The 27566-nt window shown below is 38.4% G+C and overlaps 1 protein-coding gene across 2 annotated transcripts in view; it reads left to right on the top strand.

Annotated features, from left to right (window-relative positions):
- Positions 1-3996: 3996 nt before the first annotated feature.
- The window catches only part of KCNIP4 (potassium voltage-gated channel interacting protein 4), a 436947-nt gene continuing 413377 nt past the window's right edge, over positions 3997-27566 (top strand). The window contains exon 1 of one of the 2 annotated variants that reach the window (XM_080590891.1): positions 3997-5623. In XM_080590891.1, the coding sequence (XP_080447017.1) occupies positions 5563-5623 (61 nt within the window). In that variant the 5' untranslated portion in view covers positions 3997-5562. The remainder of the gene's footprint in view (positions 5624-27566) is intronic. The other variant, XM_080590887.1, reaches the window with a different exon arrangement.

A 27566-nucleotide genomic window follows, 5' to 3' on the forward strand; every position in this document is an offset into this window, starting at 1 on the left:
ACAAACTATGAATCACAGTTAAAACATAGATATAAAAACAGAAGACTCTCACAAATCAAAGGTAAAGTACCTAAATGCCACCACTGAGCAGCTCCAGTCACCTGCAGCATACTGCAGTGAAGCCAACAAACAGATACAACAGCAGAAAAAAATGCCACAGTTTAGCATTCCAGAGTGCTTATTTTCCATTGACAATGACTGAAGGGTGGGCCCCAACTTCCCTGAGTTTTGTTTTAAAAGCCCCAGCAAAGAAGTCAAAGCACATCTTGGCAGATTTACACCCGGAGACAAAGTTTAAATTGGAGGGCTGTTAATTGTTTTCTATTTTCTTTTTGGTTACCACATATTAATTCTGACTTGTTTATTCATTTCTGGTAAATTGAATTGCTTCTGACCCCTAGAGAACTTACTACAAAATGCAAATACAAAAAAATAAATTGAGTTTCAAGGAAAGTAGGTTCTCACCCTTTCCTCTCACCTTTTCAGTAACAAGGTAGAATAATAATAACGGCCAATTTTTGTCAAGTTCCAGGACAGGACTTCATTGTTTCTCGATGTTTCCTGTGAAAGGGTAGGGATACACATTGCACTTCTTCTGAAGTGTCATGGTTGAGGTTTAATAAGCACAAAAATCGAAATATGCAAGATTACTCTTTCTGAAAGCACCAGTGCTTCCTGAAACAGTGGATGCTAACAGGAAATCTTAAATATAGATGCTTCCCTGTTTCAGGGACAAGTAACTTAGTAGTAGTGATACCTTTCCTACTCCTACAATCTCATTTTGCACTTCGGACTCTCCTATATCCCCCCTTTGCTGGGTTGGCCCCAGCTGGCAGCCAAGCCCCCACACACCTGTTTGCTCACCCCTCTTCCCTACTTCCGCAGGGGAGAAAATGGCAAGAACAAGAGGGTGAAAACTTGTGGGTTGAAGTAAAGACAGGAAAATCATTCAGCAGTTACTGTTATGGGCAAAACAGACTTGGGGAGATACCTTAATTTATAGACAATCAACAAAAATATTTAATTACTTGATTTGGGTATTCAGAAACAAACAAAAAAAAGACAAATGTTTAAATAGTAGAGGAAAAACACATTTCATCTCCCTTTTCTAGAGTCAAATTCACCCCAGACACTTCTTTCCCCTTGATTTTACTGCAGGTTACATTCCACTGAATGGATGATGGGCAGGGCAGGAGGCTGGGGTCTGTGCATAGTAGTTTCTCTCTGCTGCTCCTTGTTTCTCACGTTTTTTCTATAGTTTCTTCATTGTTATGGATTTCCTCTACTCTGGCATGGACTTTCTCCTTGGGCTGCAGTACTTCAGGGGGGTACTTGCTCTAGTGTGTGTCCTCCATGAGCCTCTGTCCCTTGAGCGGTATAGCTGACACTGGCTGCCCCTGAACTTTCCCTGAGACCAGCCCTGGAAACCCCCCACTACCAAAACCATGCCAGCAACACACACCCTAAGTCAGGGTGCCAGATGACTCTCAAAGGTGTAGGCAACATCTCACTTAAATAGAGTATTTATATCATAGACACTTGTAATATTTGAGTATGGCCAAATTATAGTTAGCATTTTCTGATTTAGAGGACACATAAAGGTTTTTGTTTTTTTTTTTCCTAGAATGCATCCTTACGCAGTATAAGTTAAAGATAAATACAATACACTTCTCGTAGCAAAAATACTCTTAGAAATCTGTTGTAGCATAAAGAGCAGTCTTTCTTTCTCATGCCTGAATAAAAACTAGCAAAATGGAATTTTATTACTTTTTGGAGGAGGAAGAGAATTTATCCTAGAAGTAAGTGGCAAACTAATTTAGTTTTATTTATTTATTTATTTATTTTTGTATTTTTAATCTTTTTGAAAAACATCATAAGTGACGTGCACTATAAGCTGAATGACAAATTTACAACTTCTGGGAGTCAAGAAAGGGCCCCACCTGGAGGGCCATTCTCCAGCAGAGGAAGCACTACAGAAATAAATGGCTTCTCAGGAGGCCATCAGCACGTGGATGCACTGAATCATTTGGGGTTATATTGGTTCTATTCAACTGCTTGATTATAAATTATTCAGATCCTTTGTGCAAATACAATTTGGGTTGCTGAACTAACTGTGTTAGCCCTTTGCAGATGTCCCAAGACCAGTGGGGAAGTAGAAGAGGCTGAAAGGACTGAATCTTTGGATATTCCTATATGCTTTCTGAGCCTAAGCCTTTTCTCATCTACACAAATAAGTAGGAAAAAATCAGGTCCTGTCTAAGAGGAACGTATTACCACCGGAAATCATGATGAATAATCTTGATTCATCTAAGATGATTTGATTAATTTTCTCTGTTGGATGAAAATGACTCCTTGATCCCTAGTCTAGCTTCATGATTTAATAATTAATTCTACGTATTATATATTTTAAACAGCTGTGGAAATCTGAGCTTGATTTGGACATAGGAATCATAGTCTTGTTAAGTCTTTCCAATTAGTTTACATTTGAGGCTAACAAAAATATGCTGATTCAGCTTCTAATTGAAGAAATCAAGTGGAAACTGCATCAACGATTTCAAAAAGAAGAAATTAAAATTTTATCATAGGTGACTGGAAGAAATCTTAATATATACGTGTACCCTTAAATATATGAGCAAAGTGTTACTAGCATTTAGCTCTGAAATAAGTATTTGAAATAAATCAGGAAGGAAGAAATTACACATTTTGAAAAACAGAAACTAGAACTAGAATGAAACTCTATATTCATAGAAATGTAATTATACGTTGAAATGTAATTATATAGAAAGGATGAAATCACAGTTGATGTCAATTTTTACTGAATGTTATATAGAGCAGATACGTGGTCTTGACATGCTAATTGGAGAAAACTGAATCAGGTTTGGTAAATGACAAAGAATTTTCCCTTTAAAGCAAATTCGGAAAAAACAAAAACAAACACATTGAGGTATATTTTCTTTTACATATAGCATCAAAATTACACATATTTGATCTTTATATTCAGGAATTATTGCCAACCTTTGTCATAATCCAGATTTAGTTAAAATTAAACCAGATGCTCAGTGGTTGAAAATCTGCATGGTTCTATTACTGTTATAGCTTATGAAGTCAGAAAATTATATTCATTTATATTAACTGAGGTTTTGCCCTGTTATTTTTAACTAGGCTTTCATTTTTAGTACTGTACCCCTAATTTGTAAGTAAGTGGTAAATATACTGATGTTTGGATTTCAATGGCGGTAGTGGTGAAACAAGAAAACTGGTATTTAGAAGGTGAAAGAAAATTAAACAGCCAAGAACTGGAAAAGTTCAAATGGAAGCTTGGGAAAATCTATGGCTTTTTCCAACAAAAATCTTTATGTCCTGAGAGAACAAAAAGGAAAAAAATAGGCAAAGGAATTTGATCAAATTATTTTAAGCAAGGTTTATGAAGAAGAACAGGAGATGAAGAGCAGGTGGGTGGAAACAGAGAGCAAGTAGAAAAATAAAGGAGATGAGCTTGGGAGAAGCATGTAGATTGATAGAGACTGTTGAGTTTATTTGGGTCACTTTCTTTTTTCTTTGCCTCAGACACAATTGATCATAAAGGTTACACACACTGCCTTCTCTGTACAAACTTGGTAGTCACTGTAGTGCTCACATTGCGTGCTGTGCTACATACCCGTAATTCTTTCTAAGACACAAGACAAATATCTATCTTACCTGGCAACTGCAAAGGTGTTTTTGATGTATTACTACCATTCTTTCCCTAGCTCACTCTGTTATGACCAGCTGCTACTGTATATTTAGATTGTTTTCATAACTCACAGAGTTTTGATACAATGTTGGGGTACGGCATAGTGAGCAAAAGGAGGTGACAGCCATAAATCAGAATTGCTTCACTCTGAAAACTATGTATGTGTGACACCAAGGGCTCTTGCAAAGTTGTGATGCATTAGAGTTATCGGTAGGTTACCTTCTCAATAGTAAGCCAGCTCAACTCTTGATAATGAAACCAAATCCTGGTCTCTCTTCTCACTCCTTTGAATTTCTCTCATGAAGGGGAGCCATATTTTGGCTACCCAAGGATTCTCCTTATAGAATGAAAATCTTTTGATGGTGTTTAGCAAATACAGTACTCTGAATCCTGACTCTTCACAGTCTTTCCTAAACCTGCAGCAATGCATGTGTTTTTATCAGAAAAGATCACTTGGCAGAAGCTACTCAACATTGAGTTGTTCTTGGCTAATGTTATATACAGCTCTCTGTCTGCCCAGTCATTTCACCATTTTGGAGTGAAAACAGGCGTAAGTTTGTCCCATGGAATAGAAGAAGGTAGGAGTCTTTTCATAAATCATTTCTTGGCAGTATGGTGTAGCAAATACACCTTTATCCTTCAGCTGATAAGAATCTGATTAGTACCGGGTTCAAGAAATGATATGAAATCAGACACCAAAATAATATTTAAGGTTTTAGGTAGCAAGTCTGTAAACTTTATTTGCCTTGAAAAAATCACTATGATGGTTGGGGAATGTACACACCGAACAAAAGAATAGCTGGGATTTCCAAAACAAGACATTATTCATGTAAGAATAAAAGAAATAGTAAAGAAGATTAAAATGTTAACCATATAGAAATGAACTGGAAGAGCTGCCATAGTTGAAGCATTTTCTAATGATTTCTTCTGTCATGGAAGGCCGTTATAAATTAGAGGTGCTATGAAGGTCTATTAAATGCCATTTCTGTTTTTCTTTAAGCATAATGGCCACATCTTTCCAGGTATCACTGGGCAGGACCTCCTCAGTTTCAGTGGAATTGCCTGAATTTCTCCCAGAGCTGTTCAAAGTGCCAAACAAGCCATTTCCGTCAGGTGTTATTTCTATGCTCCATACGCTGCCTCCTACGTTTCACATCCTATGGCACAACCGATCGTAATTTGGCCAAATACAGCATTTAGTAAACAAGGAAAGGGTTTGACACGATACAGGCTTGCTCTTTCAGATCTGAGCTGGTGGCCCCCCAGGAGCTCTTCCGACAAGCACCCGTGGGCAGCAGCAGCGCTGTGAGCCCCCCAGCCCCTGCTAACCCCTCAGAGGTAGGTGCTCGTGGAGCACAAGTCAGAGGAGCTCCATTATTTGAGGGCTCGGTGCCGCCAGCGCCCGGGCACCGAGGCGGGGCGGGACAGGGGCTCCAAGAACCACCTGTGTGAAGCCGTAGGGCGGCGGGCACGGCCCGGCCCGGCCCTCGCGGGTTCTCCCTCGGGGCTTTCCCCGCTGCCAGGCCCGCCCTGCTCGGGCTGCGGGCGCCGCCTCCCACCCCGCGGAGCCCCGGCAGGGCAGGGAGCCGCTCTCGGGCTCCCCTGCCCGGCGGGGACCGCACCGGGACAGGTCCCCCACGGCGTCGTCCCACAGCCCCGCGCCGCGGCCCGCCCCGTGCCGCGCCGCCACGGGTGGCGGGGGAGGCGCCGCCGCCGAGGCGGGGCCCCGCTCCCGATCCTGATCCCGATCCCGCTCCGGCTCCGCTCCGCCGCCCCCTGGCCCCGCTCCGCCCCGCTCCGGCTCCCGCGGCCCCGCCGCGGCTCCCAGCATGAACGTGAGGAGGGTGGAGAGCATCTCGGCGCAGCTGGAGGAGGCCAGCTCCACAGGCGGTAGGACGGGAGCAGCGTGGGGGCGCGGGGATTTTGTTTTATTTTTCTCCCCCCTTTATTTTTTTCCCTCGTAGTTATTTTGGGGTTTCTCCCCCCCCACACACCTTTTCAGCTGCAAGTCTTGCAACTTGGCGTGGGGCTGGGGGGGGGGGGGAGGAGCTGCCTGCTTGCATGGGGGAAATGCATCTGTGGTGTCTTGCAAAAATGTGCGTGTGCCTTATGGGGACGGTAAGCAAACGCTTAGTGCCTGGGATGTGGGGCTGGGAAACCGTCAGCGCTTCGCAAAGCCCGCCGTAAGGTGCCTGCTGTGACCCAACTGGTACTTTTGCCTTCGCTGAAATGATCTGGTGCTGGGTACGAACCTCTCGTCCTCTCTGGTGCTAACTCCCAGGAGGTAATTTTGGTCAGTCCCACTCACGCCTCCCTGCTTTGGTCTCCTTTGCACCTTCCTTGCGTAACTACCTGATGGAGACCAGCTCGTTCTAAGCCAAAGGATACCTGCTGCCTCTCTCTTCTCTGTACTGCAATTTGCAGTATGCACGCACCTGAGGGAGGTTACAAAATAACTTGTGCCTTAGGGAGGAGAACAGCGTGCTTTGTGGTCCGTCGCTGCCAGGGTGCTGGAGTTTTCTCCCAGCATGTGTAGGAAACAGGTTTATTTAGAAATGAAGCTGTGTGGGTGCGATGTGTGTAACATGCTGTTGCTGAGGAAGGTGCTCTGTTGAAGGTAAGGTGGTGCAGAGGAAGGCTGGAGAGTTAGCTGAAAAACTTTGCAAAATAGGCAGTCAAAAATAGAGGAAAGTTGCTCTCTAAAAAGAAAAGATGGAAAGCTGTTTCATATTTGCTTCTGTGTTGCTAGATTTCTCATAAACTGTGCAATGCAGTGTAGAGTAACAGTCTTGTCATGAAGTTGTTTGAAAGGTGCAGTGAAGTCCCACTCTTCACTGTTTTCTGATGTTTCAAAGTAGTCTTTCTGCTTGCCAGAGGAGGCTCACAGCCACGTGCCCTCTGTTGGATTGCACTCGGTTTTCTCTCTCCTTAGTCTCCCAGCTTTTCTCATTTGATAGGGCTTGGAGCCCTTCAAACAGGATACTAGATCACTTCCCTTAGGGATAAGAAACTTTTGCAATTGTGTATGCAGTTCGTTTTAGGTTATCAGCTCAATTGTTAGACTGGCTTTGCATTTCTTTAAAGCTTCAGAAAAATATACATTGTGGTTATCCAGCAAGGGGCTCAGCCACCAAAGTCATGTTGTGATACTTCTCGCTGCTTTTCAGATCTCAGCCCCAAAGTTATAATTCAGATGTGTCCCTCCACATACCACTGTCAGCCTTACAGGTCTTTTCTGTTAAATATCAGAAAGTCAGTCTCTTTTCCCTTAACACATACACCATCACTGGCAAACACCAGGCAGACTCTTAGCTACACCTGTACAACCACCCAGCAGGACTGTTCAGGGAAAACACAGCTTGGGTCGTAATTCAGATGCAGTGGATTTGTACAGCTGCTATTGAGGCATAGTTTGGTTTATGGGCTGTTACTGTAGGTGTTGAAGAATAAAGAAAGTTTGCAACTTAATGTTTCATCTTACAGGTATGGTTAGCAGTAACGGGAAAGCGTCTGTGTGTAAACTAGGGAAATATTATCTGAATCCATGCCATACAAATAATGTGATATATCAAGGTGATGTTTTTACAGAAAATACTTTCTGTTGAGCTGTATATTATGCATGTGTTTCATTCTGGTTCTCTTGATATGTCTTGTCATTTTTAGAAATGAAGGAAGGATTTAACTCATATTAAGCTTGTAATGGTCAGAGCTAAGATACACTTTTGCACTGTTTTAAAGTAAGAAAACAAAATCTAACTGAAACATGAGTTGATGTAGGAAGAGCATCTCTCAGAAATAAGTTATCTTTATTTTTTCCACTTCTGGCATAATAAAAATGACAGAGCTAAAAGGAGATAGCCCCTTTTCTTAGAGTGACATACCTGAGATCACCACTCAACTTATATCCCATCACTAGCTTGATTTTTGTTAAAGTCAGTGTCTAGCTTCACTGCTCTGGGCTTCCTCCTTATATGACGGAGTGCACACATGTTCATAGTCTCAAAATTTTGTTCCTTTTTGATCTGAACTTCTCTTTCCACCTTTCTCTTCTCTAGTTGTCTCCCAGGGCCATCAGCATTTTGGAATGCATTTGTTGGTTATTTAATAAGGAAGCATTCAGTAGATTTATTATCACTATTTCTCTTCAAATACAAACAATATTTAAAATGTTACTTATTTTTTAAATGGTGATGTCTGCAGTAGAATTATTGTAGGGGTTTAAAGGTAGTACGTGAAGCTCAGTAAATGAAACCAACAGAAAGCAGTGCAATTGTTCTTCCATTTCATTTTTTTTGAAATAAAGCCCAAGCAATACACAAGCAGCTTAAGTTATGAAAATTATTAGCAACAAAGGAACCACTTTGTATCTTTAAATGAGTAATGATGCCCTTTGGCCACTCTTCCCCTTACATTTACTGTATTGCAACTTGGAGGACATCTTTTACATTCAAGCTAGCGTCGGCTGCAGCACCACTGGGAGTTGTTGAGTAGCAAAATGCTTCCTCTCTGAAATACTCAGCCATTGTAAAGATGAACTGTTTCATCCCTCTGCCACATGAAACAGTCTTTATCAATGTCTTGTCTGTGGGGAAGTTGTGTTTGTACTAGTGATAGCCAAAACTCGTCTGCTACTGGGTAAAGGCAATGGTCTTGGCAAAACCAGAAGAGCAGAGGGAGATTATTAGAACAAGTTCACGCGGCTACCTGCATGAGTAAGTTTAACCAAAAGGTGTTCTGTGGGTTGAATGTCTAGGACAAATTTAAGGTGGGGGGTAAACTAATATGAATGAGGCACTTTGTATGCACTGCTTGCTTTACTTTACAGTATCATAAATTCAAAATGGGAATTGTGCTGACCAGTATGCCCTTCCTTGTTCAAACAATAGAAATCCTGACAAAAGCTGTGAAGTAAATTTATGACAAGTCTTGAAGCTTTCTCTGTGGCTAGACAGGGCAATGTCAAATTCTGCATGTCAGAAAAGAGGCTGTCATTTCTACAGTATGTGCAGAAGACAGAACAACTAGTACTATTGAAAGGTGTTTATCCAACTTGAAGTTTTCTTAGTTTGGTATTCTCTGCCATACCTCTGAGAGATCCTTGTGCGATAGCGTTCACTTTTGATTTTAATGAATGGTTTGCTCTTGTTGCTTGAGGCATTCTTAGAAGACAAAGGAAGCAGTGACAGAAGGACAAGAAACTACACAAGGGAAAAGTTAAATATAACAATTTAGGAAAAGCGATGGCAAGAAAAATGACGAAAGTAAGGAAAAAATGCACTGGAAGACAATGACAAGAAAAAAGGTGGGAGGGAGGGAATAAAAAGCAGTTTTTTATACTACTTAAGGTACAACCGATATTAAAGAAAAGCGTACCCTACTGAGTGATACGGGAATAATGAGGTATATACTGGACCAAGTCCTTCACAGCCAAGTTGGGATTCACCTGACACGATGAAAAGCAGGTGGTGACTTTCCAGGCAACTTCCACCAATAAATACATCAGAGCTTTGGGTTGTCTAGGAGCTCCATCCATATGGCATGCTGTCAGTCAGGAGTCAGTATCACTTTGGCCACTAATGATCTGTTGGCCCTTAACACTCTTCGTGTTATCATAGATACGATAGATCTTCTGGCTGTTTTATCTTGTGCACTTGTATCCAGTGGATCTTGTCTGTGCCTGAGCCCTCTGTAACACAGATATGTTCTCTTTGTAGGAGCCACAGTCAGAAACGCTGCTTCCAAATTCCATGTGGTTCTGTGAAATTGGCAAATATGCAAGGGAAGGAATAAATTAAATGGACTCCTGATCTAATACAGGAGGTATCTTTACAAATAAAGTATAAAAACATGTATATGAAGTATAAAAACATATTCTGTTCCTGCACGACGGAGGAAATAACTGAAGTTTTGAGAGACCTAAATGCAGTGTAAGCCTCTGTATAAAATTTGGTCTTTGCCTCTATCACCAGTTCCTGCATTCAGTGAGCACATGAAGCAGTGATTATATGCAAAATTCTTGTATTGAGAGCCATATTTGATATGAATGCCGAAAATGCTTTGGCCTCCCACCAGTATCAATTTTATAGACTTTGCAGAAAATATACTTTTCATTATTCTGTGTTTCAAAGTTACTAACCACGACAGGAGAGTTGATGCAAATAACCAAATGTCTGGACAAGTTTCAGGTGTATAGAGTTTAGAGAACTGATTCCAGGTGTTTTTAGACTTTATGAAATATATAGAGGCAGATGCAGGGTCTAGCAGTTAATGTAGCTGTAAGAGAAGTAGATGGCTTGTGTCATGGAAAGCTTTTACAGTGTATCAGATATGCACTTAGGACTCATGCTTTGGGTTGGAGCTGAATATTTGATCTGCGCACTGTTCAGCTGTAATCTATCCCATCTCAGCCATCCTGTTTGCCATTGTGATTTATTCAGAATCTTTGGCACTTGAAAAAGAAAGTATCTAAAAATACCACAACGCCTGATTGCTTCGCTGTTTCATAGATATCTGCATTCTTGCCAGCATGCCCTACTATCCTTCTCCCCCAAATTCTGCTTGTCCTCTCTTGCAAGTGTACAGAGCACTGAAATAGACTGTATGGGAAACCTTGCTTGCCAAATGAATGCTGGTCATTTATTGTCTGCTATTAGCAGAGGCCATTGCTCCTATTTGAGATGAGAGAAAATATTGGCACGAGGTTGTGCACTGGGCCAGGAGCCAAATCTTTCTTTTTTTTTTTTTCCCCAGTAGTTGTAGTCAATACAGTCTGAATCAAGTGGTGTGTGCTAATAAATAACAGAATCCTTTAATTAATAGTTTTGGGCCTATTCTGGGGAGTAAGGGTCACAGATATAAAGACCTTCTTTCTTGTGAGTGTGTCATGGCAGCATAGCTGGAGATAGTAATGGTGAGGTTAATGGGCTTGTTTGGACGTTATATCTCTATAATGTTTGGCTTGATCTATAATGTGTGGTTGTGTCAAAAGTGAAGGGACAAAAGGCTGACATAGGTGTTAAAATTTTGATAGTTGTTGTCTCTTCAGAATCCTGTTTTCCCTGATCTTTGCTTGCTATTGCTTGGCTGGGTAGGCAGCATTTGACCCAGGTTTCTCACTGGTTACACCAGGTACGATGTGGAAGAGAAGTGAAAACATATATATATATATATTTGTCTGTAGAACTGTGGAAAGCAGGGAGTCAAATTATTTTGTGATGTTCTTAATTATTATTTTGTAATTGTATTGCAGGAGACTTGTGTCATGGGCTCATATAGATGAGGACTCCCCATTCTCACTCTCTCCAGAGGAGATGAGTTCGGCATTACCGCCTTCATGCATGCAGCAGCAGAGGAGGTTAGGCTCCAGCCTTGCTGCTATGAATCTGAAAGGTCCATAGAAAACTATAAATTGGCAGCAGTTTAAAATATGTGGTTGGGTTGAAAAATATATCGAATCCATTCACCTCTAAGAATAAACCCAAACACAGAATAAAAGCTGTATATCTGAACACATACTGTGTTTTATTTCTGGCAGACTAGCAGAGACTTAATATGGTATTAAAAGGAGCTAGCTTTCTGTCAGAGGTCTGAAATAAATATAGCGTTACTTTTCTTTTGTAGTCTTTTTCACCTATAAAACAACTTAAAAACATACGACAGGGAATCACAACTATAAACTGTACCTCTAAAGAAATTTATGCTGCAGTGACACGGACAGTGGAATGAAAGTCGTAGATGCTTGTGTGTCCGCTGGAGAAATGAACTACAGGTGCAGGGCACGATAATAGGGAATTTTTAACTATAAATGTCTTGACCCGTTAAGAACAATGCTTCACGCTTCGATGTTTGGATTTTATTACAGGAAAAAATATTTCTATTTGTAGGCCAGATATTTTCACCAAAGAAAATGTAAACCCAGAAGCTTCCCTGAGCACCATGAAGTATCTAGCACTCTACAGCATGCTACATCAGTATGCCACAAAATGACTAAGTGGTGACAGCATAGAAATGGTTAGACAAAATTAAAGGCTCTAAACGTCCTAAGACATAGACTGCAAGGTGGTTGCTTTATTTCATCCTGTCAGTAGGAAAGTGTTTGCTATTTTAATGATAGGAAAAAAGGGCCATTTTACTGATACATTGTCTTGTTCTTTCAATTTTCAGTTGTCTTTCCAGCAGAGATTTTTTTATGAATGATACTTTAGTCATGAGGTCTTAGTGCAACAAATCTTTTTCTTATTTTTGAATTAGTTTGCTTTTGCTTATAATCCAGAAGAAACATTTAGGATTTATTAGAATTTTAAACAATAGCCATAAAACATTATGATGGCTCTGATTTGTCACAGTGTGGTGTGCTGTTGTCGTTGTTTTTCTTTTAAAGTCATTTATTCTTGCCCAAAGTGAGAACAACCAGAAGAGCATGTCAGCACAGTAACTCATTTGTGTCTCCTTACTATACCTATATATCCTTTGATACCTGTGGGAATAATTGCAGTGAATAAGGATTTGGGCCCTAATATTTGTGCAAATCAGGAGAACACTAAACCTGGAACTGAAACACAGATCAAGATTACATGACTGCACATAAAGGAAGGAAACAGCTGTGCTGGAAATACTTAATGGTAATTAAAAGCTTTATAGCTCTAGTATATCCTGAAATAAAGTCAAACGACCAAAACCTCTTATTGAATCACTTGTCTACATGCCTAACAGTAAACTGAACAGCATGTCTAAGCACCCCTTCATTAGCTCTCTAGTCTCTTAATGATACAATATCTGGGGGGCTTCCCTAATTTGTACTACCTGGCTCGTGCTGCCAAAGGTGCATTTGCTGTCTGGGCATCGCAATATGTTGCATTCCGGCTATTTTTCCCTGCTGTATAAAAGGACTACAGTAGGAAACATTGAAGCTAGTGATGCTCATGCTGTGCTAGTTGAGGACACCTTGGGTCAGATCCCTAACTTGTTTCCTGCAAGAAATTTGACTTTCTGTACGCTCTCACAGAAATGGTTCTGGTAATCTGTACCAATTGATTTCCAAATCCTTGAATGGTTTTATTAAATAGAGCAGAAGCAATATGATTCAGATGAAATCACTGAGTCACTGCAGACATGGATGCTGCAATATTGACAAATATCCATCTGTATATAGAAATATATATATTTTTAATTTTGTTGTTTGTGCACCAAAACATAGTCTTTAATTATTTAAAAAAGTAATTTAAATAGTTGCAGTATAACATTATGTCCTGTTCTTTACTTGTATTGCCTGTATAGTTTTTGCTTTGAGTTTTAATTCAAGGTAATGCTTTTTAACAAAGAAATTATAGTGTATCCTAACTCACAAGCACAGAGGAATTCAGTTTGGTTTAATCACTATTGAACAACCTGAGGAAAATTTTATAAAATTTAAGTAATTCTGAGTTTTAAAATTAAATATAGTTATTTGACTTTCTTAGAATTTTTGACAATATTACAACATATGTTATAATAAAAACATATTGAAAGGCACCATTTTGCCAAACAAGAGCTAAACATAATACAACAACAAGAACTGCACTAAATGGAGAATGTCCTAAATGCGTGCAGTAAGTTAGAATGGAGGGAAAATACAGGGTTGGTTTTTTGTTTTTTTTTTTTTGAATGTGATATAATTGCCTCATGCAATTAAAATTATGACCTTCTGAAAGTTGTGCTGTGTATATCTGTCAGATACAAGTGTTGCTGCAACTGAAAAAGAATCTTTTGAATATTATAGTATGTAGATGAGCCTGTAAACAGGTTAAGTACTGTAATTTAACAAGGTATGATCACAGTTTCCAAATAACTGAACTAGTTCTTTCGTAGTACTTTGGCGTGAGCACTACTGCTCATGGTCTCAAAGAACATCCTAGAAAGGGCTGACTTTTTTTCAAGATGGTTTGTTTCAGAGCACGCCATGGTGCGTTATACCAAGCCTTCTGGGCTGGAAGCATCGGGATGGGGCGGGGTGAGCCCCTGCACGTAGAGCCTGAGCACCATGGAGGGATGTGCTGTGTGTGTGCTGCACAGGTGAGCACAGGGATAATGACAGGCTGGGCTGTGGGGCTCCAGTCCTGAGCAGGTAAAAGAAAGGAGAGAAAAAAGATCCAGAAATGCCTTCTTATGTGTGTGGCTTTGGTGGTATCTGAGCAAGCTGATTGTGGGATCTGCTGTTTTATTCTCTTTCACTGGAGATAAGCGAACCAGGTTTATCTAAAATACATAGGGGGAAAATCCTTAAAGAATACTCCTTTGAAACAATATAGAAGATGCATATCAAGTAGATCCAGCGATAGAATCATGTTTTGCTTTATTGAATGCTGGTAACAATACGATAGGTGTTTTCTCAGATCTCCATAGGTCCTGAGTTTTAACAGTATGCCTGTCAGATGATCCCCAGATGTCCTTTATCATTCTGACTATTGATGTATATTCCACTGTTCAGTAAGGGAATGGTACCCTACATATCTAATTCTTTATATTCTTTCTATATTTCCTTTTCTCATGTTGATTTGTGGGCATCTGAGGTTGCCAGATTTTGTTCTAAGATGCAGTGTTATAAAAAGTATCACATGTAGTAATGCTGTCTATTGAGGATAAATCTAGACTGTTTCTCTGGAGTATTGTGTGCTGGCAGCATCCACCTGCTGGTAAGTGAAACAAGTATATAATGAAGCTCATTGTTATTTTTGAAAAGATGCTGTAATTGAATACATGCATACACTGGCTCTTAGGTGCACATCCAGGCTATGCTGTCTACCAGCATCTAAGATGCCTAAGGAAGGAAAAGAGGAAAAAAAAATAATAAAGAAACTACTTTCTCTCAGAACTTACAGGTATGATTAAGATACAGAGGTCTTCATGCTACTGGATTAGTAACATACAGTATTTATATACTATGATCTTTGATCTCTGTGTTGATGGTAATGAATGTGGGAGGTTTTTTTTTGTTTGTTTGTATGTATGTATGTTTTGTTTTTGTCCTCTGTTGCTTTTTGGAATGTCATGTTGTGCAATTGTCTTCCCAGGCTATTGTCCAGAGTTGGGTAAAGGAGTGAACTGTGGCTAGGACCTAAGAACCCACTTCATTGTTTTTCTTCAAATCTATTGCTTTCAGTCCATTTCTGTAGGACTGCACACTTCTTTCCCTATCCGGGCATTGGGGAAAGAGGAGGTCAGATATCGGTAAGGATTTTGTAAACAAGCATGGGTTTTGCCCTTTCTGCTGTCCATTACTTGGTGGTGAATATCCCCTTTGCAGGAGAAGACAGAACCTCCAAGCAGTTCAAGCAATATCTCCCTGTTCTGCCTCTGTTTGGGTGCCACTTAGAAAGGGCACATGAACCCCTCAGCCAAAAGGGCCCTTTCTCTCCTTCCTTGTGTAATCTTATACCACAGTCTGATGATGTTTAGGCGTTACACAGTTCTTTCAAGTTTGTTTGATTGTCAGTCAAAGGAGAGGAGAATATGCGATGTCTTCGGTGAACTTCTAGGTTTCTATTCAAGTTTTATAAAACTGAATTCCAGTAGTCAGGAGGAAAAATATGATGAGGTTAAGGGGAGGAAGGAACACGTGCAATTGAGGGTATATGGTGACGTGGCTCTTTACATGGCACACCTGCTATCAAGCTTTCCCCCTAATACTTTAACTCTTCTTTAAACACATAAGCTAGTGAGACTTAAAATCATACAGATGCATGTTAAAATACCTTGCTTAATTAGCTTGCAAGGTTGTAGAACATTTAGGCATTATGTAGACCTGTAACAATATTTGCCTCCATTGCACTTCATTTTTTTTTGCATTCAGCTAATTTTCTGTTACTAAAATAGAATAAAACAGTTCTATATTTTAGACTTAGAAACAAGAAGCAATCTTTATAAAGTCTTTGAGTCATCACAGACTTCTTAAAAATCAGTGACTTTTTTTCATTCCTGAAGATATGGGTGTTACTCAGATAAAACCTCATGATGTTTAAAAAAATGAATTAAAAATCATAATTTAACTGTATGTTTTACTTTACCGGGTTTCAAAAGCTACTCCATATATTTAGAAATACAAAAGCGAAAACATTTTGACCTGTTCAGAATGGAAAGTAAAGCTATCTGAAAGGTGTCAGTATATTTCTAACATCTTATTAAGGAGTGTTTTATCAACAACACTTTAAATTACTACTAGACTGACAACCTGTTAAGACATTTTTAATTAAAGAATTCAGAAGAAGGGAAAACACAAAAAAGCCTTTCAAGAACCCATAACGCTAATGGTGTGTTCTCCAGCATGCTGCATCACAAAGAATACATGTGGAAACAGCTGTCAGTTAAGAGGCTAATTCCTCACTGAAAACAACAGCAAAAAGTTGATGGCATTATCAAACTGTTATTTGGTGAGTGGCAACTTATAATTCTGCTTGTATAGGTGGTAGATTGTCCATTTCGCAGATGTAGTCTTAGAAGAAATGTGTATTCAATAGTAAACATACAGTTAATTACATAAACTGATGCCAGCTTCTTGTTTGAACAACACTAAAACAACACTTTGTGTTCCAAGAGAGGGCATATGGATTAACTGCGCCTTGCACTGAGGCAATTAATATGGATCTTCTCAATCCCTCGGTGCCTGTTGCATTGTGATTAGAAGGGCTGATTTTATGACAGTTGCAGTGCAGTGTAGTGATTACAACTGAGAATCATCCTATTGTACTCAAGAAATATGCTTTGTCATAAGCCTTTGAACTTTGTTGATAAATAAAACCTTTTATTCATCAACACTTTATATAAATAAAATGTTTGAACTAGACTTTAGTCCTTCAGATTCTGAAATGTGTTACAGAGAAGGAAAGAAATAAAGCTTTTATTTCTTCCTGTGTGGTCGGTAAGTTATTAAACCAGAAAAAGATAGATGGTAGCTTTATAGGATACCCAGCTACACTGACAATGCACCTTATAATGCTAATGTAATGCAAAAGTATATGTGAAACAAATGAGCTATATAAGTAGAATCTGTTTCTCTGTTGAGGCCACTGAAATTGTAACTTGTCTTTTTAAGAGTCAGCTACTTATTTACCATATGGGAAACAAAACTTTTTCAAGGAATGCTGGTATATTTGGGTAATATCATTGTTTGAGAGATTTGTATTTTAAGGGGAAAAAAACAAACACCACCACCAAGAAAGCTGTCGATTTTCTGTCTCATAATGAAATAGACATAGTCAAGTTTCTAGGTCTATATTCTCTGAATGTACAACTGTATGTAATCAGCAGCGGTCTACTCTAGGCAGAAGGCTGATGCAAAATGCAGCTCAAATTTTTTATTACAACAGATTTATTTGTAATTTTCAGATAAAAGCACTAGAGACATAGTTACAGAAAAATAGTTTCAAAGAGAAGCTGAAAAGTCTCACCATCTATCCTGATGGCCAAAGGCAGAAACAAATGTTTATACGTTAGTGCAGACAGCTTTTTTCTAATGCGTACTTAAAATCCACCAGTACTGTGTGCTTCATAACATTGTTAGATAATCTATTCCAGAATTTATCTTTGCTGGTACAAAGTTTTTCTTAGTTCTGAAGTAAATCTTCTTACTTGTAAAGCCTGGTACACATAATCGATGAAATACCTGCCCTAGATTTTACAGTACAGAATAGAACAAAACCATTATTTCATAAATATTGCAGACTGTTGTCTTGTTTATATCTTCAAGTAAGAATGGCTGCCTCTTTTGCAAAACACTCCACGCTTCATGTGTTCAGCAGTGTCAGACCTCCCAGATACATAGATGTTACAGAATGAAGAAAAACTGTTTAGGTTTCTATAGAATAGATTATTTCTGTGGAACTCTACCTCATGTTTTCTAATTTACAAATGAATCTTTGGATGTTGTTTTTTATCTTCTAACTTCAAAACCTGTTCACTAACCACAGTGTTTGAAACTGGAAAAATAAAAGTAGGGTGCAGTTTTCAACTTAGCTCTGGAAGCTGTTGCATTGTACGTAGGAGAGGTTTCATCTTGCTCCTGTTGATGGCAATTCGTCTAATCCTATGAGTGCTCAGTAAGAGTTATGTCTTTGACAAAGGTGAAATCATCATCTCCCAGCTCCTGTTGGGTGTGAGGAGCAGTCACTGTAAAGTAAGCATCCTTGCGGTGCAGCAAATCTTTTGCTTTTGTACAAAGCATCTCTCAAGAATTTGGAATGGGATAGGAGCCATTGTGTTACAAGAAATAGCAACTATCAGCTCTTCCTTATTTCTGTGGGAAGCTTGATGAAAGTCTGTAGGGATCCTCATGGGCCTCCAGATCTGGTATCTTTTGTGATCTGAATGGGTATTGGGGGAAGGACAACTTGAACTTGCACAGCTTTCCAGGTGTTAGATTTGGACCTTCCCTTCAGAAAGCAATTATACAGGTGAGGGGGAAATTTTGACAGTGACCTTTTTATGAACTGCATGTTTTGTTAGGATTTTTTTTAGCTCTTCAACATTTTATATGTAGCATTAGCATCTTTGCTTTCTCTTCCATGAATAAAAACTGAAGACAGTTACTTTAAACAAATTTTTAACACGAAAAGTCAATGTCACAGGCAATAGTAAAGCTTTTGAAGCTTCAAAAACTTGTTATTCAGATTATTTTTATCAGTGGTGTACCATCTCACACTTGAAAAGATGTGCCTCTGCTTTATAAGAGTGTCTTACTGAATGTTATTATAATGATAAAATAGTGTATGCTCATTCCTCTCTCGTTTTTCAAGGCTGATGTATCTAAGACTTTAATCAAGAAAGTTGTCATGTATTTTAACTTTTATGCCAGCTTAAGCCTTTCTAGTTGTAATTTTTGGTGTATATACTCCAAAAGTATTTCACTTGTTGCCCGGTGCCTGATTAAAATCGCCATTAGAATGGTACTTGCATGCAAATGACCACAGCATATTTTTATCTATCCTTTCAAAATTCATTTTTATAGTTTGATAGTTTAGGGGTATGGTTCTTTAGGCTTGTAGTTCCAGGAGAGTTCTGTGATAGCTCATCTGTGCATGTTAATAAATTAAACTGTGTGTTTGAATTCAGTTGTGAGGTGTGATAAAGCTGTGTTAACTAGCCCAGACAGAGCCTTTTATCAGGCAGTCCTCTAGAGGCACCGAGCTGGCGCTCTGACTTTACACCATTCAATATTCCTCGCCTTTTCCTTGCTAGGAAAACGTTACACTGTTGATTTTTATACTTGTATATATATAACATCATTTCTTTTGTGTATACTTTGGCAGCTTCACAGGGTTAACGTTCATCACAACTAATGCATTTTATACATCGTGTGGCTTTGCCTTCATGGTATTTATTCTCCCTTTGAATTTAATTTAAATGTTCCATAAATACATCAACCTTGCATTGCCTTTTTACTTCAGAAGAACTTTGTCAGACGCTTGACCTTAGCTGGAAATAAAGCAGGCAATGTATTGTATTTGCTGTGCCTGTTCTTGTATAACTTTTTATCAGACTAGTCATTAGCCTTTTATTAAGCTATTAAGACATTAAGCTATTATTTACCTTTTGATAGTGCTGTAAAGAGAACTGCATTGTTCATTGGGTGATAGGTTCACAATGCTTTTAATTAAAATTCTCGCCATCTTAAAATAAGGTTGCTGGACAATTTCTGAAGTTTTGAAGAAAAATAATTGATAAGAGACAAAGAAATTAAATTGAGATGGCTTAGGAAGATCATGACTTTCTCAGTCTAGGCATTCAGACTCTGCCTAGATTTGGGAAATAGGATTTGCAGAATGAAATGGTATTCAGTAATGATGAATAAAAACTTTACAAGGTTTTATTTCAGACTGGCTCTTGGCTAGTTCAATGGACTGAATACCTGCTAATGGTTGGAGTACATTAAGTGATCTTCTGGAGCACATCTTCCTTCTTAGTTTCATCTAAAAGAATCCAATTTGTGCATTCTAAATCCATTCTGTGACGTGAACCAAGATGTGGTATCTAAGGAGTATTAGGTGACTTATTCTGAAAGCACACCCCCAACCTGAATGGAAATGCTAAATATGTCCACATCAGACAGCACTGTGGGAGTCTTCCACTTCTCTAGAGGCCCAGAAATTGGGTGTTTGTTGAATTACAGCTTCATCTGCTTTGCAGAATTCAAATCTGATTCTTTTGAGCTCAGGGAATTTATGGAGACACTCCTGGGGACCATGCTAATATTTTAAGGATGTTTGTTAAAGTTTGGGCCTATATATGTATATATATTAACGTTTGCTAAAATACAGTAAAATATTCAGAGTAGATATTGATTTTAACAAAATTGCATCTTGTAAAATATTAAAGTCAAATTCTCTGTCAGAGATGTTCCTAAGATTTAATCACCATCACCAAGCATTAGTATTATTGAGGAGAAACTGTTAATAGCACTGCAAAGAGTATAAATCAGTATGGAGATTGGGTAACATTTTATATTACATTATAGAATCATAGGATGGTTTGAGTTGGAAGGGACCTTAAAGATCTAGTCCCAACGCCCCTGTTGTAGGCAGAGATGCCTTCCACTAGACCACTAAATCATGTTGCCCAAAGCCCTGTCCAGCCTCACCTTGAACACTTGCAGGGACAGGGCATCTGTACCTTCTCTGGTTCACATTAGTTTGTTACAGCACCAGAATTTGAAATTCTGAAATACAGTGCCAAAGCTGTGCAGCTTACAGATTCTTTTAAGTATGTCTGTAAGTACATTTGTAGTTTGATCATAGCAGTTGAGTAGGGTTTTCCTTGCACACCATGACTGTAGGGTCTAATATTATTCTCACTTGCTATAGAAATGACCACAAAGCCAAAAGAATTTCATTTGGTCTTCACCATATTTTTCAAGCTTAGAAACTACACCTTGCAATGCCTTTCTATCTTAAAGAATCAAGTGTATTGTTCAGAGTGATTATACTTCTTTTAAACATTGCTAAATTGCTTCCAAATCCAATTATCTCAGAGATGACGCAGCTACCAGATTTATTCTTAGCTCATGTAAGTACCATCTCAGCCTACTATGAAAAGTGCTTTAAAATCTTGAGTAGATAAAGACTTTGTTCCTTGTCTCCCATATTCATTTAGCTTGAGAAACACCACACAGGTTTGGTTTTTGCAGAGCTGTGTGAGAGGAATGCTATTGTATGATGGAAGCTAAGAATGGAAATTATTAATGGTAAATTCTCTAAGGCTGAGAGTGATTGAAACTGATGAGGCCACACCTGGAATACTGTGCCCAGTTCTGGGCTCCCCAAGGAGAGGCATGGACATAACGGAGAGAGTTGAGCAAAGAGCCAGGCAGATCATGAAGGGATTGGAGCACCTCTCTCCTATAAGGAGAGGCTGAGAGAGCTGGGACTCCAGCACAGGGAAGAGACTCAGGGTTTCTCATCAGCGTCTGTAAATACCTGAGGGGATGATGTAGAGAGGATGGAGCCAGGCTCTTTTCTGTGGTGCCCAGTGCCAGGACAAGAGGTAACGAGCACAATCTGAAAGACATGAGGTTCCCTCTGAGCATCAATACACACTTCTTTACTGTGTGGGTGACTGAACACTGGCACAGGTTGCCCATAGAGGTAGTGGATTCTTCCTCCTTGGAGATCTTCAAAAGCTGCCTGGACGTGGTCCTGGGCAAACGTCTCTATGTGGCCCTGCTCAAGCAGGGGGTTGGACCAAGTGATCTCCAGAGGTCCCTTTCAGCCTCAGCCATTCCGTGATTCTGACTGAAACCAATTACTTTTTTTTTTTTTAAGTGCCATTACACACTATAGGTACATTAATTGCAATTAAGTTTTTAGGGATACTTGTGATTTTGTGGCCCCCAGAATGGCCATATATGGCATTTTCATCTTTATATAGACTTCTGTGCATAGTTTTGTATTTAAAAGTTATGCCAAGGATGATAATCACTGAGAATAGAAAACTGGAATTAATATTTTTAAACAAATGGCAGGGAAGGCTGTAGTTATCTATGAAATTTGAAGAGTTGTTCTATAGTTAAGATGTACCGTGTAACTAATGGTTTATGGATTGGAAAGGAGTGGTTTTAGGTGTTTGGTGCTAACTAATTCAGCTCTCGATAAGTGAAATGCTTAAACATCAAAAAAAAAAAAGTGATTAGGTTTTAATGGTTTTGTTTAATATCTACCCAAAGATGTAAGTACTGAAGCATTACACATTTGAAAATATGCATCTCTCTAAAAAGTTAGAACTTTATTGCCGTGGTCTATCTGAAAATAATTTTGGGAGTAAAATCTTATGTTAATTTCATTTTCTTATCTGTTAGAACTCTTATTTCTGTACATAGAACCCTTGTGGAATGGGATCCATTCTTTTTGCAGTTTCTCTAGAGCTCTTCATTTGCCTCTTCAACCTTGTTGGTCTCCTATTTTTGTGAATAGCTATCAACGGCTGCCTAGGTGAGCATCAATAGCTGGAGATTTGAGCCACATTGTTGAAATGCTGCATTTGTGTGCATATGCATATACAGCATGCAAGAAAACTTATTTTCTATTTCACTGTCCATGTATGTTGACTTTGATGTACATCCATGGTGTTTATAAATGAAATTAATAGGTCAGCTGGATAAAACAGATAAATCTGTTCATACTGGCTTTTACAGAGGTTTTCATAAGCTAAGTCTGGGATGTGTACAAAGCTGTCACATTTTTCCAGTGAAAATATAATCCTGGTTAGGGGTCTGGAGTTTGTTCACATTTTTCACTTTGATAAAATGGTGTTGAAAGTTTCTTAATGTGTTGTAGCCCATGGCACTACCATCTAGATATTACATAATGGCCCATTTAAGAAATGCAGTCAGAACAGATGCTATAAAGCTCATATATTAACTTGCATAGAGATGCCTCCAGTCAAGTGAAGAATTTTTCAGTTACTAGTCGAATACAAGGAGCTGCACAGCTGAACTCATGTCAATATTAGCCTATTTTTAAAGAAAAATATTTGGTGATTGTATCATAATACAAGCTGGAGCTTTTTCTTTAGAATTGTAGTATTACATTTTTCTCTTCATCTTTATTTGAATCACAGGAAAGTTTTACCTGCCTGAAATTCTGTCTCTCTTAGAGCCTTATTTTTTGCTAGGTTGGATACTGATATCACTATTGTGGTTTTGCTCCATATTTTTTATGATAGAAAAGTGAATCTTTAACTCATAAATTTTCTTACTAAAAACTATAGTATTAATAAAACACACTCAAAAATGTTTCAGGGAAGAACACGAGCTGAAATATTTGTACTTGTCAGAAATCTCTTTTCTTGTAAATAAAAAGGTAATTTCAAGGACTTCTTCATTCTTAAAATGAAGCATCAATGTAACCTTGTTTGCAAGCATTTGTTGCATGTCTAAAAGTTAGAAAAGAATAATAATAATGAAAAAGTGTCTGAAACCTTTCCAAAGCGTTTAAATTATTTCAAATTTTGATTATGAGGTTATATCTTGTGTCAAAAGCATACATAAGAAAATTGCCCATTAGATTTTTACAAATTCATGAATTTTTAAAAACAGGTTGACACTTTGAGGTGGTCCTGGTGGGCGTATTAGCTCTCTACCAGTTTTGAAGGCAAGACAGATTTTTTATCAGTGTCTTCAGACCTTGTAGAGCATATGTTAAAGACTTCAGTGGGACAGCTGTTCAAAGTATCTTTCCATGCTGAAACAACGTTCTGTTAGAACTTGTCAAGACCATACTGCTTATTTTAGTAGAGAGGAGATACACGTTCAGTTGCTTCAGTTTATTTATTAGCAGTTTGCTTATTTGGAAACTTCCTGTTTTTCAAAGTGTAGGTTAGAACAAGATGCTTAAATTTCAAAAATGACAACTAGTATTTCCATATAATAGAACGTGGCTACAACCGTACTTCAAATGTACCACCTTTTATTGAAAGAATTAAAACCACTAAAAGGAGATTCAGGAAAAACTGCAGCTACCTGTAGGCTGATTGTTTTAGTACATACCACTTACCTGTACTAGATCGGCTAACTGGATAATCTGCTTAAAAAGGTAAACTAAATTGACCATCATAAGTATCTCATAGATGTGTTCAGAATGCTTCAATCTTTTCACTGTTTCCTTATTTTGATGGTGCAAGCTCTATAACTACATTATGGATGTTGATACTTTTCCCCACTAGTAAAGGAAATTGGTGTTTACTGGGCCAATCTCTCATGGACAATGGACTATCAGAAAAAAAACAGCTTCTCCCCAAATTGACATGCTCCAGCTTGTTGGACCGTTTTGTATTTTGCAATAGAGGGGCCACCGGTGTGGTGGAATCCCAAGTGTATGGCCAGGGATGGAGAAAATTCTGTTGTGATTTTTGGAGGAGCAATACAAATGCCTGGAATAGGTGTCACGTTCAAACTTACAAAGTCATAACCACACAGAAGAGTGTACATGCAGATAAGGAGACCCAAGTTGAGTATAATTGTTCATGTCTGGGAAAAACAAAACAGAAAATACCCTAATGACTGACACTTCTCAAAATAGAGATGTGCACCTGTGGAACTCCTTCTCTGTTAATATCTTTATTCGAAGATGTAGAGTCATCCGCAGAAGAGGTAAGTCACAAAATTTGACTGAATTTGTGCTTGAAAATAGTCAGGGATTAAAAGTATTTTGATGAAAAAGAGAGCCTGCAGCCATGCTCTACTCCCTCATGCTTTAAGACATAGTCACCAGGACTGAAGATGGAAACCCTTTCTCCAGGCTGCAAGAAAGAGAATACTCCAAAAAGTCAGGTTATATTAGTTTGTTACCTTTTTGCCATATTAATGTAGAGCCTGTTTAAGACTCTGGTTTCTGTATTCATTAAATCAAATGACTTTGTTAATACTAGCTTAGGGCAATCTGGGGATACATTAAACCTTAATTAAAGCTAGTGTTAAGTGTTGTATGTGGGCATCACCTTTTGGAACTAAAACCACTTCAGTGCAGTTATAAAGCTGTTGAAGTAGTGAACTGACATTGATTTTGAGAAGAGAGCTCTTGAAGTCATTTATTCTATTTATATGGCTCCTTCTATCTTGCAGTGAAGTTTAGCTTTTCAGATTGGGACATAATTTGCACAGAAACCTGATAGCCTACTTAAAAAAAAAATAAAGTCTTATTAATATTGAATTTCTTTGCTAATCAGCCAGCAATTAATTTAATGTGGATGGCAGCAGGCTTAAAGGTACTGTTCTGTGATTAATTTGCAGTTCAGCTAGGAAAGGATTATGGTAACTAGTTATAGTAGAAGCACTTATTTTAAACTGTTTTTACTGAAGGACCACTTCTTGTATTATGTGATTATTTCATAATAGCCCTTCTATCTTTTGATATCGATACCTAGAGAATGCTGAAATTAGTGCTATACATGCTTGTTTAAAGCACATTTGATATTTAAAACTTTTGATACGAGGAATATTTTTCATGTCTTCACTTTCCCTTTTGGTACATCTAAATAAATATGTTTGATATTAAGACACATTGCATCAGGCCTTAACAGAACTGTATTTGAAAATAGAGAAAAAAAAAAAGAAAGGTAGAGAAGAAAAAAAGGCTATGAACCTGTCTAGCTTCTTGTCTTGCTACTTTTTGATCTCAAATACTTTCTGACATGGTGAAGATGACTAGATATCTGTATGACTTAGTCTTTAAAATGTTCATCCAGTGGTTTATTTGTGCTGTACATGTAACTCCCTTTAACAGGAAAGGAGAAAGAAGATGGGTTTGATATCACATTGCCTATGTGTAATGGGGTATTTAAATCAAGTTGCTCATATCTGGCTGCCTTGGTTCATCATTCTGCTCAATTACCTTAATATCTTTCTTTTTATAGATTAGCAAAGTTTGGTGTGCCATGTAAGTAACAAACACTGCTGTGCAACATGATGTTAGATGGAATAAACCAGACACATTGCTGTATAATTCAAATTCTCCAAAAAAAAACCAAACAAAAAAAAACCAATCAAATATTGATGGTATGTCCTCCCCTTGCAAATTCTCTATTCATAGAGCTCTTACCGATTCATATAAGAGTTCTGCACCCTTGAGGGCTTGCAAAGTTAGACTCTTACTTAAGCTGTATGCAATCCAGCACCAATTAATGGGATAATTTAGGTAAGGTTAACTCCCTTTCATTGGCATTTTGGCACTTCCCATGATGATTAATTCCGTTCCACTTCCAGAGAAGTTTTTCATCCTATCCTTAACATCAACAGTTTACTCAAACAGCAGAAAGAAAAGAAAAAAAAAACCCCAAACTGTAGACATTGGTAGGGAGAGTAGTATTTTGAATGCTTTGTTTCTCCCTGTGGAAATCTTCAAGTATAATGACTCTTTTTCGCTGACATCAGGTTTCAAGGGCTCTGCAGAGAGTAGTGGCGTGTTCTAAAATAAAATTGTACTTTTCAATGTGCGCTACAGGGTCCTAAAGTCTCCACTAAGTTTTCTCTCTTAAAAAAAAATAAATAAAATAAACTTGAGAGAATTGAGGGTTAATTCTGAGGTTTTTAATTATTTTGTAAGATGATTTTCAAATAAAACATACATCATCCTGGCAAAAGCAACAGAAGAATTTGTGTGTTTTGTTTTAAAATGGAGACATTCAGCAGTGCCTCATATAAATATATAAGATTTTGGCAAATGTGACAGAGAAATGTCTGTTCCTTTCCATGAATATTAAAGGTTTTCTGACTGAATGAATGCTTAATGCAAGGAAGAAATAAATTACCAATTTTTTACTGGTCAAATCATTACTTTTTGACAAGTTTACTTAAAAATAGCCAAATGGGACTGAGGGTAAGTGAATGAAAAATCTTTTACTTTATTTCTCGTTTTGCCTAGTAGGAAATTCCTCTGTCCATTTGAAACCCATTCATTCATAGCATGTTGTACTTACCTGTGTTGGGCCTAGTATTATTTTTACAGACGTAGAAAGTTCAGCCTTCTGTGTAAAGGAACTGGGGTTTGCTTTGACTTTTTTTGGAGGTAGACAATTATGAGTAATGTCAGTCTGTCTCCCTAACAACTGTCATTGCATGGCCTGATTCTTCTGAAGACTCCAGAGATGAATATTAAACGTACGCACTTTACAGTGAGAAAGGACTACACTGAAATTTCACAGAAGTAAGAAAATACCTTAATTTGCATCATCTTGTGATTAAAATGAAGTATGCAGGTTTAGTTCAAATACTGAAATAATATGATGCTTTTTCTCTGCATTGGATGTTTTTTTGGACACAAGATAAAAATACTGTGCTCAGTTCATCCAGTTCAAGTCGGAAACACCACAGCTTAAGAGAACTGTAAATGTGTTACCTGAGCCCTGACAACTTTTTGAAATGATGCTAAATATACTAAGAAATTTCCCTTTTCACAGCAGAACTAGCCTGAACATTTTATTTCTTTTTTGATCAAGCAGACTCTTTAAAGTTCACACAAAATTTGGGGCTGTGAGCCTGTGGGGAGAAGCTAAAAGTTGCAACCCAGGAGACTGACAGTATTAGTGGGTATCCAGCCATACCCACAGCTTTTTAATTCCAGCTGCTGTGGGCTCCAGAAGGGCCCTGGTGGTTTGCACCGTGATGCCCTTCCACACAACCATGCTGTTACCTGCAGCTGCCTGCTGCTTTCGCTCCTCTCCCATTCCCCAGGCTCACGACAAGGTTTGGGAGGGGATTATTGCAAAGCATTTGTACCGCAGCATGGATCCTCCTCAGATGACCAGGAAAATTTTACAGTGCTCTGTTTCATATCATCGAGAGCACTGGTAATGATCCTAATCTTCCAATTTTAAA

This window comes from Anser brachyrhynchus (genome assembly GCF_964034855.1).
Source record: "Anser brachyrhynchus genome assembly, chromosome: 4".
Taxonomy (NCBI): Eukaryota; Metazoa; Chordata; class Aves; order Anseriformes; family Anatidae; genus Anser; species Anser brachyrhynchus.